Source organism: Mesoplodon densirostris, chromosome 2 (assembly GCF_025265405.1).
Source record: "Mesoplodon densirostris isolate mMesDen1 chromosome 2, mMesDen1 primary haplotype, whole genome shotgun sequence".
Lineage (NCBI taxonomy): Eukaryota > Metazoa > Chordata > Mammalia > Artiodactyla > Ziphiidae > Mesoplodon > Mesoplodon densirostris.
In genome coordinates, this window is record NC_082662.1 from 85,759,378 (window position 1) to 85,771,515 (window position 12,138).

General features: G+C 42.8%; 1 protein-coding gene across 5 annotated transcripts in view; it reads left to right on the forward strand.

Moving 5' to 3' along the window:
- SLC44A3 (solute carrier family 44 member 3) overlaps positions 1-12,138 on the forward strand; it is an 84,078-nt gene that overhangs the window by 49,917 nt on the left and 22,023 nt on the right. For 3 of the 5 annotated variants that reach the window (XM_060085465.1, XM_060085484.1, XM_060085504.1), the window contains 2 exons: positions 5,735-5,891; positions 8,348-8,434. In XM_060085465.1, coding sequence (XP_059941448.1) covers positions 5,735-5,891; positions 8,348-8,434 — 244 coding nt within the window. The remainder of the gene's footprint in view (positions 1-5,734; positions 5,892-8,347; positions 8,435-12,138) is intronic. The other 2 variants (XM_060085473.1, XM_060085495.1) reach the window with 1 other exon arrangement.

Below are 12,138 nucleotides of genomic sequence, written 5' to 3' on the forward strand. Positions count from 1 at the left end.
AAGACTTCATCAGAAAACTGTTAGACTAAATCAATGAATTCAGTAAAGTTTCAGGATACAAAATCAGCATACAGAAAATGGGTGCATTTCTATACTCTAACAACAAAATATCTGAAAAAGAAATAAAGAAAACAATCCTATTCACAATAGCATCAAAAACAATAAAATATTTAGGAATAAACTTAACTAAGGAGGTGAAAGATCTGTTTACTGAAAAGTACAAGACTCTGATGAAAGAAAGACACAAACAAATGGAAATATATCCTGTGTTCATGGATCAGAAGAATTAATATTGTTAAAATATCCATATTCCCCAAAGCCATCTATAGATTTAATACATTCCCTATCAAAATTTCAATTATATTTTCCATAGAAATGGAAAAGGAATCCTAAAATTTGTATGGAATCACAAAAGATTCCAAATAGCCAAAACCATCCTGAGAAAGAAGAACACACCTGGAGGCATCATACTTCCTGATTTCAAACTATACAACAAAGCTATAGTATTGTATGGTACTATATGAACAGTATGGTACTGGCATAAAAATAGACCCATAGATCAAAAGAAGAGAACTGAGATCCCAGAAAGGGGAAAGGATAATATCTTCAATAAATGGTTCTGGAAAAACTGGATAACCCCATGAAGAAGAATAAAATTAAACCTCTGTATTACACTGTTCACAGAAGTTAATTCAAAATGGTTTAAAGACTTAAAACATAAGAACTAAAACCATAAAACTCCTAGAAGAAAACATAAGGGAAAAGCTCCTTGACATCAGTCTTAGAAATGATTTTTTGAATATGACACCAAAAGCACAAGCGACAACAGCAAAAATTAGTGAGACTACATCAAACTAAAAATCTCTACACAGTAAAAGAACCAGTCAACAAAATGAAAGGGCAACCTATGGAATGGGAGAAAATATTTGCAAATTGTATGTCTGATAAGCTGTTAAAAACCAAAATATATAAAGAACTCACACAACTCAATAGTAAAAAAAAAAAAAAAAAAAAAAAATCCAGTTAAAAAATGGGCAGAGGAACTGAACTTCTTTTCCAAAGAAGATATACAAATAACCAACAGGCACAGGAAAATGTGCTCAACATCACTAATCATCAGGGAATGCAAATCACCACAATGAGATATCACCTTATACCTGTCAGAATGTCTGTCATCAAAAAGACAAGAGATAACTGCTGGCAAGGATGTAGAAAAGAGGGAGCCCCTGTGCACTGTTGGTGGGCATGTAAATTGGTACAGCAATTAGGGAAACAGTATAACAGTATGGAGGTTCCTCAAGAAATTAAAATCAGAACTACTATACAATCCAGCAATCCCACTTCTTTTGTGTATATCCAAAGGAAATTTAAAAATTATCTTGAAGAAATATCTTCACTCCCATGTTCACTGCAGCACTATTCACAGTAGCCAAGGTATGGGAACAACCTAAGTGTCCATCAAAAGGTGAATGGATAAAGAAGATGTGATATATATAATGGAATATTCTTTAGCCATGAGAAAGAAGGAAATTCTGCCATTTGCAGCAACATGGATGGACCTTGAGGGCATTATGCTAAGTGATATAATTCACAGAAAAACAGTTACTGGATGATATCACTTATATGTGGAATCTAAAAAAGCTGAACTCACAGAAACAGAGTAGAATGGTGGTTACCAGGGGCTGGGGGTAGGGGAAAGGGGAGATAACTGGTTAAAGGGTACAAACTTCTAGATAGATGATGAATAAGAGATCTATGGAGATCTAATGTACAGCATGGTGATTATGCTTAATAAGACTGTATTATATACTTGAAAGTTGCTAAAAGAGTAGATCTTAAATGTTCACACCACAAAAAAGAAATGGTTAAATATATGAGGTGAGGGAGGTGTTAGCTAACGCTATGGTGGTAATCATTTTTCAATATATAAGTGGATCAAATCAACACATTGTGTACCTTGGACTTACATAATGTTATATGTCAATTATATCTCAATAAAGCTGGGAAAAAAAACATTAAAAACTTCAGTGTAATTATGTTGAGAAGAAGAGGTGTGGGAAAATGAGTGTGTTGGGGAGTTTAGGCTGTGTAGGAGAAAGAAACCTGCATCTTCCATGGTGGGAAGTCGGTTGACAGTCTCTGAGGCTGAAAAAAAAATCAAGAAATAGCAGTAAGAACAAGTAAAGTAATTTAGAAGTGTGAGGGTGATTTCCAGAAGAAACAGCTAAAATATTACCTCCAGGGAGAGAAAATTAGTGGTGGGGAAAGAAAACTGTTGTTTTTCCTGTTATGCCTAGCAGTACTATTTGACTTTTTTAAGATACTTCATATATTTGATAAAAATAAACAAACTAGGGCCTCCCTGGTGGCGCAAGTGGTTGAGAGTCCGCCTGCCGATGCAGGGGATACGGGTTCGTGCCCCGGTCTGGGAGGATCCCATATGCCGCGGAGCGGCTGGGCCCGTGAGCCATGGCCGCTGAGCCTGCGCGTCCGGAGCCTGCGCGTCCGGAGCCTGTGCTCCGCAATGGGGGAGGCCACAACAGTGAGAGGCCCGCATACCGCAAAAAAAAAAAAACAAAAAAAAACAAAAACAAAACAAAAAAATAAACAAACTAATTCAAAGTAAAATGCATGCTGATTTATTTTTAGCACTACTATTTCATTTATTAAAGAGTTCTGCATTCTTTTTGACTGTGTGCTAATTTTGAAACCTCAAGGTTTTTCCTTATCTCAGGGCTCACAATTCTTTAATCTCATGTTCTAGCCTGCACGCAGGGTGAGAATTAAATATAGCCAGAGTGCATTCATCTCTGTCATTCATTTAAGCAGTAAGAGGGCTGAAGAGTTCATACAAAGACCATCAAGTACCAGGACATGGGCAACCTGTGTAATTTCCCTTTTACAACCATTTGCTTGAAGAGGGGTCAACTGAGAGCCATAAAGATGTGGCTGAGATGTGATAGGAAGGAACCAGCTCCACTCAGTTTGGAGAAGGGACGCATGAGGCATGACTTCATCGTTTGCAACTATACAAAAGATGGTTTCCAGCTGCTTTGAATTTGCTGAGGAGGAAGTGAGGAAGTGGAATCACAGAGGAGCCTAAGGAATTTAGGTAGGAGACAGATGAGTTTCCTAACCCTGAGAAGAGCTGCCAAGGACCTGTTCTTCATAGCGAAGAGCTTCCATTTTCTTTGAGACTGGAAAGATGAATCTCACAGCTTCCCCACAGTCATCACAAAAATCCCATCTTGCAGTAGTTTTGCTGAAAGAAATATCAGGAAAGGACAAGGTCTCTGCAGGGACACACCATGCTCCTTTGCTCAGGACCAGATTGACATTGGAGGCCATCCATCCATCCTGTGCAGCCCAGTCCTTGTCCAGGAGCCGTAGCACAAAATGAATTTTCCATACTGTTGAAGAGTTCTCAATGAGCTCTAGGCTGGATCTAACCGGAGCTAAAACGTGCCTCTAGGACCCTGAAGTTGCTGGGTTCGACTTACGCTCTACTGTCCGAGCAAATAGTAGTTGCAAAACAGCACTTATGTACCAGGACCCAGAGGTGCTACAGACTTGGATGAATGGAATCATTAAATGCTTTGCCCAGTGACTTGAGCTGACGCAGTGTCCTGGGGCCCTGGCTCCACTGCACAGGGCCAGGCACCTTTAGCACTCAGCAGCCACAAGTTTAGAAGTAGGGGAGCTAGGCGTGTGGGGCACATCCTCGAGTCTCCTGCTCTCTCACACTGCCCGGGGTCTTCCTACTGCCACCACCCACAGAACCCGGGGGAAGATGCTCAGCACGCAGTACTCCCTAGAGACAGAGGCATAGGCCTGACGGGAGGCCCTAGCATCCTCACAAGCCCATCACTGAGCTGCCCAATACACCCCTCGCTGCTCTGCAGTCCCGAACGCCAATTCTCAAAATATGGTGAAGTCTCAGTTTAAGCTTCACCAGGTGTAATCAGAGCCTCTTCCTGAAGACAGTTTTTGCTGGTTGTGAAGGTACCAGAGATGAAGGCCCCAGCCACATGCATAGTGGAGGAGGGATGATAAGATGATGTTACCTTTGAACATGGAAAAAAGGTCTAGGGAGAGAAAGTGGGGACTTCAAGACCCTCCACTGATTGACCTTTCCCTGTTGGGTGGCATGTAGTTCTCAGGGCAGGTATTGAGTGACTCCTGGCTCCACAAGCTGGCCTTCTTTTCAGGTTTTCTCTCTCACGTGGTAACTCAGCTTCTGGATTGTCTACATCTTCTTCCAGCCAAGCCCTGGAGTGGCTGGAGCCATCACTGGGATGCAACATGGATGAGGGCAGTCCAGACAGTGCACACTCCTCTGCCTGAAATGGTTAATCCCATCCCAGCAAAGCCTCAGAAAGCGGATGCCTAACCCCAAACTTCAGTACCTGGAGGACCAGCCCCCCAGGCCCTGTTCACAATGTTTCCCTACCAGATGGAAAGCAGGTGCTGCCTTCTTCTCCCTGCATCCCCTCTTGAGCACCATAATATGTTCTAAGGCACATAAATCTCCTAAATGGGAAAGTAAACATTCTTCCTTTTAAAAAAAAAGAATGAGGAAAAGGAAAAAAAAATGTGTCAGATTTTCCTGGCTGTGCTACTTTTCTAGTTTATCAGATCTAAATGAATTCATATCAGCAATAGCTTCCCTGGTATTTCCTATTTTCAACAATATTGAGTTGAAACACACATCGCCCTTTTTGTGGCACAACTGGATTGCAGTTATTCTGCTCCCAATATTACTTTCATATTCTCTATTCCTTCCTGGATGATTTAAGTAACAGCAAAATACGGCTGTTGCCAACTCTTGAAACATTTCTGGCCAATTTCCTTTTCTTCCCTCAAAACCTAGATTCTTGTCAAAACCTTAATTCATAGTGACTTATTAGCAACCAGAGCAAGTTGTAGAATGATCCATTATGAAGAAAGCAAGCTTCACTTGGAATCAGTGAAGTAGCTTTTCGGAAAGGGCCTCATTTTCTAGAACTGGCATCAGAGTGTCGGGGGAGGAGTTGCATCAGCCCTCCCGCCTTCGTTTTATCTTTCAGCTTTGGGTAGGGGATATGCCCATTCTGTTCTTTTTCACTTTTTCCTGCCTGTGAAACTGACTTTTGCATTCTTGAGAGCTGTGTCATGACAAGTCCCGTAAATGATTCACAGTGAAGTGACCTTTACAGAGCAGAGTAGAAATCAGCTGGATTTCAGGAGCTTGGAGCTGTGTGAAAGCCAGAACGTTTCCTCCCTTCGCTGTAAGCTGGTTCCTCTCTGGCTGCCAATCCTGGTCATGTGATTTGGTGGTGATTTTAATCACCGAGCTAATACTGGCAATATTTACAGATGCACGTGTGTAATTTAAACCTTGGGGATTATTATATAATTAAACTTCTGAAAATGAAAATGAGATCAATACGCAATTTAATGGATTGGTGGAGGTGGTAGGCGTGGTAAAGAGGAAAACTTGTTTAACTCATCAGTATTTATTTTTTAATTTTCTGTTCCTTGTTTGTAACATTGAGTGCCACCAAAAGGAATTAACTTCGTCCAAGAAATCATTTACCCTTAGCTACCAAGGAGTGTAAAAATTTTGCCAAATGTAGATGGCGTCCCTGCTTTCTAAATTGTTAGTACCACAGATGATTTGAACCAGAGAGAAGTTTCTCTTTTCTTTCTAAATAGTGTTTTTTAAATGCTGTCTTTTTTTTTCTCCTGTTCCCAGAAATAAAAATGACCCTCCTGATCGCCCGATCCTTTCATCTCTGTCCATTCTTTTCTGCTACCATCAGGGAACAGTTGTCAAAGGGTCATTTTTAATCACTGTGGTGAGGATTCCAAGAGCCGTTCTCATGTACATCTATAACACTCTGAAAGAGAAGGTAAGGCAGCACCCTAAAACAGGGTGCTCTCCGTGTTTGGGTTACAGAAAAGTTAATCGCTGGAAAACTACACTGGGTCCCGGGACAGGAATGTGACCTGTGCCAGTGGCCGTTCAGAAAGCTCCAGTGTTCTTCAGGTCCCATCCCCCCACCCCCAGCAATCTTTTTTTCCCGTCCCTGTTTTGTTCATAGCTTTGTTTGTTGGATTTTCTCCAATGTGGTGGCAGAGGTGGGGTGGAGAGGGCATAGCTCTGAGTTTGCTGGTTTTCCTTCTTATTTAAATGCTGAACAAATGGGAGGCATTCTTAAGATGCAATTTAAGCAAGTTTTTACGGACATTTATCATGCTTTATTTTTTAAAGAAAGAAAAATACACTATAAGATAAGAATAATGTTTGTTTGTTTCTGTTTTAAAGCTAAAATATTCCCCACCTTTTGTGTTTCCTGGAGGGTGACCTGGGAAGTTGCTGGTGTATGTGTGTGTGTGTGTGTGTGTGTGTGTGTGCGCGCGCGCACGCACGTGCTTGATAGTTAGAAATGGGCAAGCTGACCTCAATCTCAGCTCAAAAGACAGAAAACTGTGGGGCTTTTGTGCCTGGGGTTTTTTCTCCTCCCTGGTTTTTATTTCCATGCACATTTGGTTATGAATGGCAGTGGAAACCACAACACCAGGAAAACAGCTGTTCTCATGGTATTTCTGGCCTGCCAAACAAGGGAAGGTTGGATTTTCCCCTACTTTTCTGTTCTCACACAATGTTAATCTCGACCCCATCCCCACTTCAGCGTTGGTGACTTGGTCAGAGTTTCTCAGATGTACATGAGTCCAACCTTTTGGGTATATGTATGTGCTGTTAGTTAATTGGGGAAGTTTTACATGTGGGTTCATAATTATACTTTAGAATTGTTTTTGTTTGCTCTTTTAAGCAGAAATCTGAATTGTTGATATTTAAGTCTGTAATCAAGATTTAAGATTAGTATATTAATTAGGAACAATTGATTATCTAGCTTCCTCATCTTGAAATGCATGCTAAGCCGTTGCCCCTGATCAGAGAGTATTTTCTTGTATTTCTGTTGAAGTGCTGCTTAGCTACATGTCTGTGACTTGAAGAAGCATTTGCACATCCAGGACAAATCAAGCTACTCCGGCTCTTGCATTTTGAAATTGATCCTTCAATCTTAGGAAACTTGGAAGAAGGATTTCTTGGAGAACAGAGCAGCTTTTTTATTTTAAATATATTCATATAGTTTATATATATTAAATATATTCATATTTAGGTATTATAGGTATATATATGCATTAGTAATAGATACTCACAAATTAATGAGCAGTAGGGGACTAACTATCTCCCCTAGAGCTAGACACCTTAAATTCTTTGGGGAAACAGCCTCCATAAATCTGAAAGAGAAGTTACTGGTCATCCTCTCTGCAGAGATCTAAAAGGTTATTTATCACTCGCCAGATCCCATAAGGACTAAGGGGCCAAACTCCCTTTTAGTGGTGTCACTGTTGGAGAAATGTGTCCTTTTTAGGTTAAAAAAAAATCGTCTTCCTCAGCAGCCTTACAGCCCCACACTGTACCTACAAGTTAAACATTTCACACGGCCACTGTGAGACCCTTCTTACATTAAGTGGCTTATTTACAACCATGGCCAGGCTGAAAAGTATCCAGGTCAAATTTCATCCAATTGAATTAAAATTGGGACAAGAAAATGTCCATGTAAGGCTGAGTTATTTCTGGGGTCCTCAAAGAGAACTATTTCAGGATTGTTTTCAGGGATCCTCCACCCTGGGTCTGGGCACATTCAATCACCCCTTCCCCTAACAAGTTTCGTTAAATTATTCATTCCTGAGTTATACACAAGTTCAAGTTATATTTCGAAGGACTAATTTATCCCTAAAAATTTAACCCTGAAAGTCTCATTATAGGATGTATTTCCAAAAAAATTAAACCTGACTCTTTTTTTATGTGGACATGTAACTAGTATCTCCAGTGCATTAGTTTTATTGTCTCAGGGATACGAATTTTTCATGAACACAGACTTTGGTTTGAAAAAGCAGAGTTTATAATTGAAGACTCTTAGGGGAAGGTGAAGAGGGAAGAGAGATTCTTTTTTTTTTTTTTTTTTTTTTTTTACTAGAATCAGGAGGTCTAGTTCACCTTTACTAGTAAATATGGACTAACCCATTTCCCTTTCTGCTGAAGTCAACAGCAGTCCTAACAGGTAAGCCCACAGGAGAGAAATCTTGCTTATCTGTAGTAGTAATGATAATAATTAGTAGTAGGAGTAGCATATACAGAATAGAAGAACTTCTCTACCGAGTGAGAACTGCTGCAGTGCTTCCCCAGGTACGTGGGTCTCCAAGTAGGAACACGGTATGTTCACAGAAACTGCCTGCTTACCTCTTTCCTGTGTTGTTTCTGACACTGATCCTTTCATTCTTAACCTGACCCCAGCAGCACGGTGCCTGGTCGAGTTGTGTGTCCCGATGCTGCTACTGCTGCTTGCGGTGTCTTGACAAATGCCTGTGCCATTTCAACCAGGTATGTCTCCTGCCACATGCCCCAGGGACACACGGAGGGGCCTGCCAGTGGGCATCAACTCTTAGGTCAGGGGTTGGCCAATTTTTCTGTAAAGGCCAGATTGTGTAAAAGTTTTCAGCTTTTGGGTCATTCAGTTTGGGTCATGACTTTTCAGCTCTGCCGCGGCAGCAAGAGACAGCCATAGGCAAGATGTAACTGGATGGGCCCGACTGTGTTCCAGTAAAGCTTTACCTATGGGCACTGAAATCTGAATTTTGTATTTTTCATGTGTCAAGAAATATTCTTCTTCTTTTGAAGTTTTCCAGCTATTTTTAAAATGTGAAAATTATTCTTAGCTCTGGCCAGAGGGAAGTACTCTGTGTCTGATGGATCTGGTTTCTCAGCTGTAGTTTGCAGACCTTTACCTTAGAACTTTAGGTCATCAATGCCATTCTTCAAATTCTGAAAGAAATTTCTCTTTTCAGAAATAAAAAGAGGAAGGGGCTTTAGAAACTCTAACACAAGGCATGTGTATCAACTGAGAGCTAATTTTCAATGTCTTCTCCAAGAACTATAATTTTCCTGAAATAGGAAAAGAATTGCCTCCCTAATTTTTATATATTTTGCCAGCCTTTCCCTTTCAAGCTATAAATACTCCTTTGAAAATCAGAAAAATTGCATACTGTGATTGTTTGAATTTCAGATTTTTTTTCTCCTGAGTCTTCCAAACTGATGGAAATTTAAATATGTGTTTTATTTTTCTGTAGATAATTTAGGAAATTTTAATAACCCTTAGTAAAATTTACACAAAGCATTATTTTTATAAGTCAGCAGGCTGTTTTATACTTTGTCTCACTTAGAAAAGTACTTCTTATTATTGCCCCTCTTCCTAATAAATATACCAGTAGAAGTAAAGGGACTAATTAGGCCATCTATGTTTAATGTCTTGTAAGTGGCATTAAGAATATCTTTCATTGTTCTGGGGAGATTGGGGTCGTCTTGTAGTAAAACCCTATATTTGAGGCTCTTCTTAAGAATCTTGGAATACATTTTAGAGTGTATTTAGTTTTCACTTGAATCACTTCAAGCCAGCATGTATAAAACACAGTAAAATACCACAGCACCTTCAGAATGGTGGGTCCTGTAGCAAAGTCAGGCCAAACTCTATGAGTGTCTTGTCACAGTGTAATACGCCAGCCTCTCTCTCCTAGAACTCTGTGCACATATCCAGATACCAACTTATTCCACAAAGATTTTGAGATGCATTACAAAAAAGTACTGTGATAAAATATATGTACATGAAAATCAAGCTAAGAAACATATAGACAGACCAGAAAGACAAAAGCAGTGGGACCATTGATATACTAATATGTTGGCCACATGGCCCTTTAAGAACTGAAGGTTGAGTTGCAGTGCCCTCATTGTATTATGTAAATTCAGGTACTTTCCATGTACCTCGTTCACTGCCCCATGGAAGCCTAGGGGCTCCCTGTGGGTACTGCAGGGACCACCACTCTGGAGGGGAGAGAAATGAGTGAGGAGGAGGAAAGGTGGGTTCTGGGCCCATAGCACCACAAACACCACCAGCACCACCAGCACCACCAGGAACACCACCACCACCACCAGCACCACCTCCACCAGCACCACCACCACCAGCACCATCACCACCAGCACCATCACCACCAGCACCACCACCAGTACCACCACCACCACCAGTACCACCACCACCAGCACCATCACCACCAGCACCATCACCACCAGCACCACCAACACCAACACTACCATCACCACCAGCACCACCACCAGCACCACCAGCAAAACCATCACCAGCACCAGCACTACCATCACCACCAGCACCACCACCAGCACCAGCACTACCATCACCACCAGCACCACCACCAGCAAAACCATCACCAGCACCACCACCACCACCACCACCACCAGCAACACCAGCACTGTCACCAGCACCACCACCAACACCAACACCAGCACCATCACCAGCATGACCACCACCACCAACACCAGCACTACCATCACCACCAGCACCACCACGAGCACCACCACCAGCAAAACCATCACCAGCACCAGCACCACCACCAGCAACACCAGCACCAGCACCACCACCACCAGCACCACCACCAGCATGAGCACCATCACCACCAGCACCGCCATCACCACCAGCACCAGCACCACCACCAGCCACACCATCATCAGCACCACCAGCACCACCACCAGCACCAGCACCACCACCAGCCACACCAGCACCATCACCAGCATGACCACCACCACCAGCACCAGCACCACCACCACCAGCAACACCAGCACCAGCGCCATCGACCAGCACCACCACCAGCACCACCACCACCAGAACCACCACCACCACCAGCAGCAATACCAGCACCAGCACTGTCACCAGCACCACCAGCACCAGCACCACCACCAGCCACACCATCACCAGCACCACCACCACCACCAGCACCACCATCAGCAACACCAGCACCAGCACCACCACCACCACCACCACCACCACCACCATCACCACCACCACTACCACCACCACCACCAGACCACCAACACCATCACCAGCACCACCACCACCAGCACCCCCAGCACCAGCACCACAACCAGCACCAGCACCATCACCACCACCACCACAACCACCACCACCACAAGCACCGCCACCAGCAACACCAGCACCAGCACCACTACCACCAGCACCACCACCCGCACCAGCACCACCACCAGCAACACCATCACCAGCACCATCACCAGCACCACCACCACCACCACCAGCAACACCATCACCAGAACCACCACTAGCAACACCACCACCACCAGCAATACCACCATCAACACCATCACCAACACCACCACCAGCACCCACCCCTGCCTTGCAACCAGAGCAGCTCCACTTCTATCTGGTTTAGGAGTGGGATTCCACTGAAGGTTTCATTTGAAGACAGGCTCTGCTTGAACATGTTTGAAAGCCACTTTCTCATACCATGTTCATGTTTGTTTTCTCTGCCCTATTATCCTAAGGGATGTATTTGCTACATTCTGAAGTTTCAGCACCTTATATTAGCCCAGTACCTTTTCTTTGGGGAGTTAAAAACATTTCCAAGATCCTAAGTAGTGTTAGTATTAATCACACTATAATTACCATTATAAAGGGGAGGAATCCTTATAACAGTTTTACAGTTGGAATGATTGTCCCTGAATCACAGAAAGGCTCAGCTAGCCTCGAGGATCCAGCTCATAGTGGATCAGTGTTGCAAACAGGGATAGGTCTTCTGGATTCTGTTCATGGTGCCCGTGCACTAGGCCTGGCCCTAAACCAGCTGTTGGAGCAGCTTTAACGTGGGGTGACTCCTACAGGACTAGGCACTGCCAGCTGATGTGGGCACCACTGGGAGGCCTAAGGGTTAGGAGATTGAGAAAGAAGAGAAGGAAGAATGGAGAAGAAAGAAAGAAGTGGCGTGAATATTGGTGGGGAGGGAAAGGTCACCTCTAGTCTCAATCAACTACTGGAAAGCAGAGTGAAATAAAGATTTGTAAGAATAAAGATAATTGTTGTATAATGGTAGTCAAAGCTATTGTTGATCTCATTTGGCAGTAGACAAAGGAAAGTGAGCTCAAAGTGAGACAAGGAATTTAGATTAGCCTCTTGAAAAATTTCCTGGCACGGGAATGAGTTGCTAGGAAAAGATTTTCTCTGGAAATCAGAT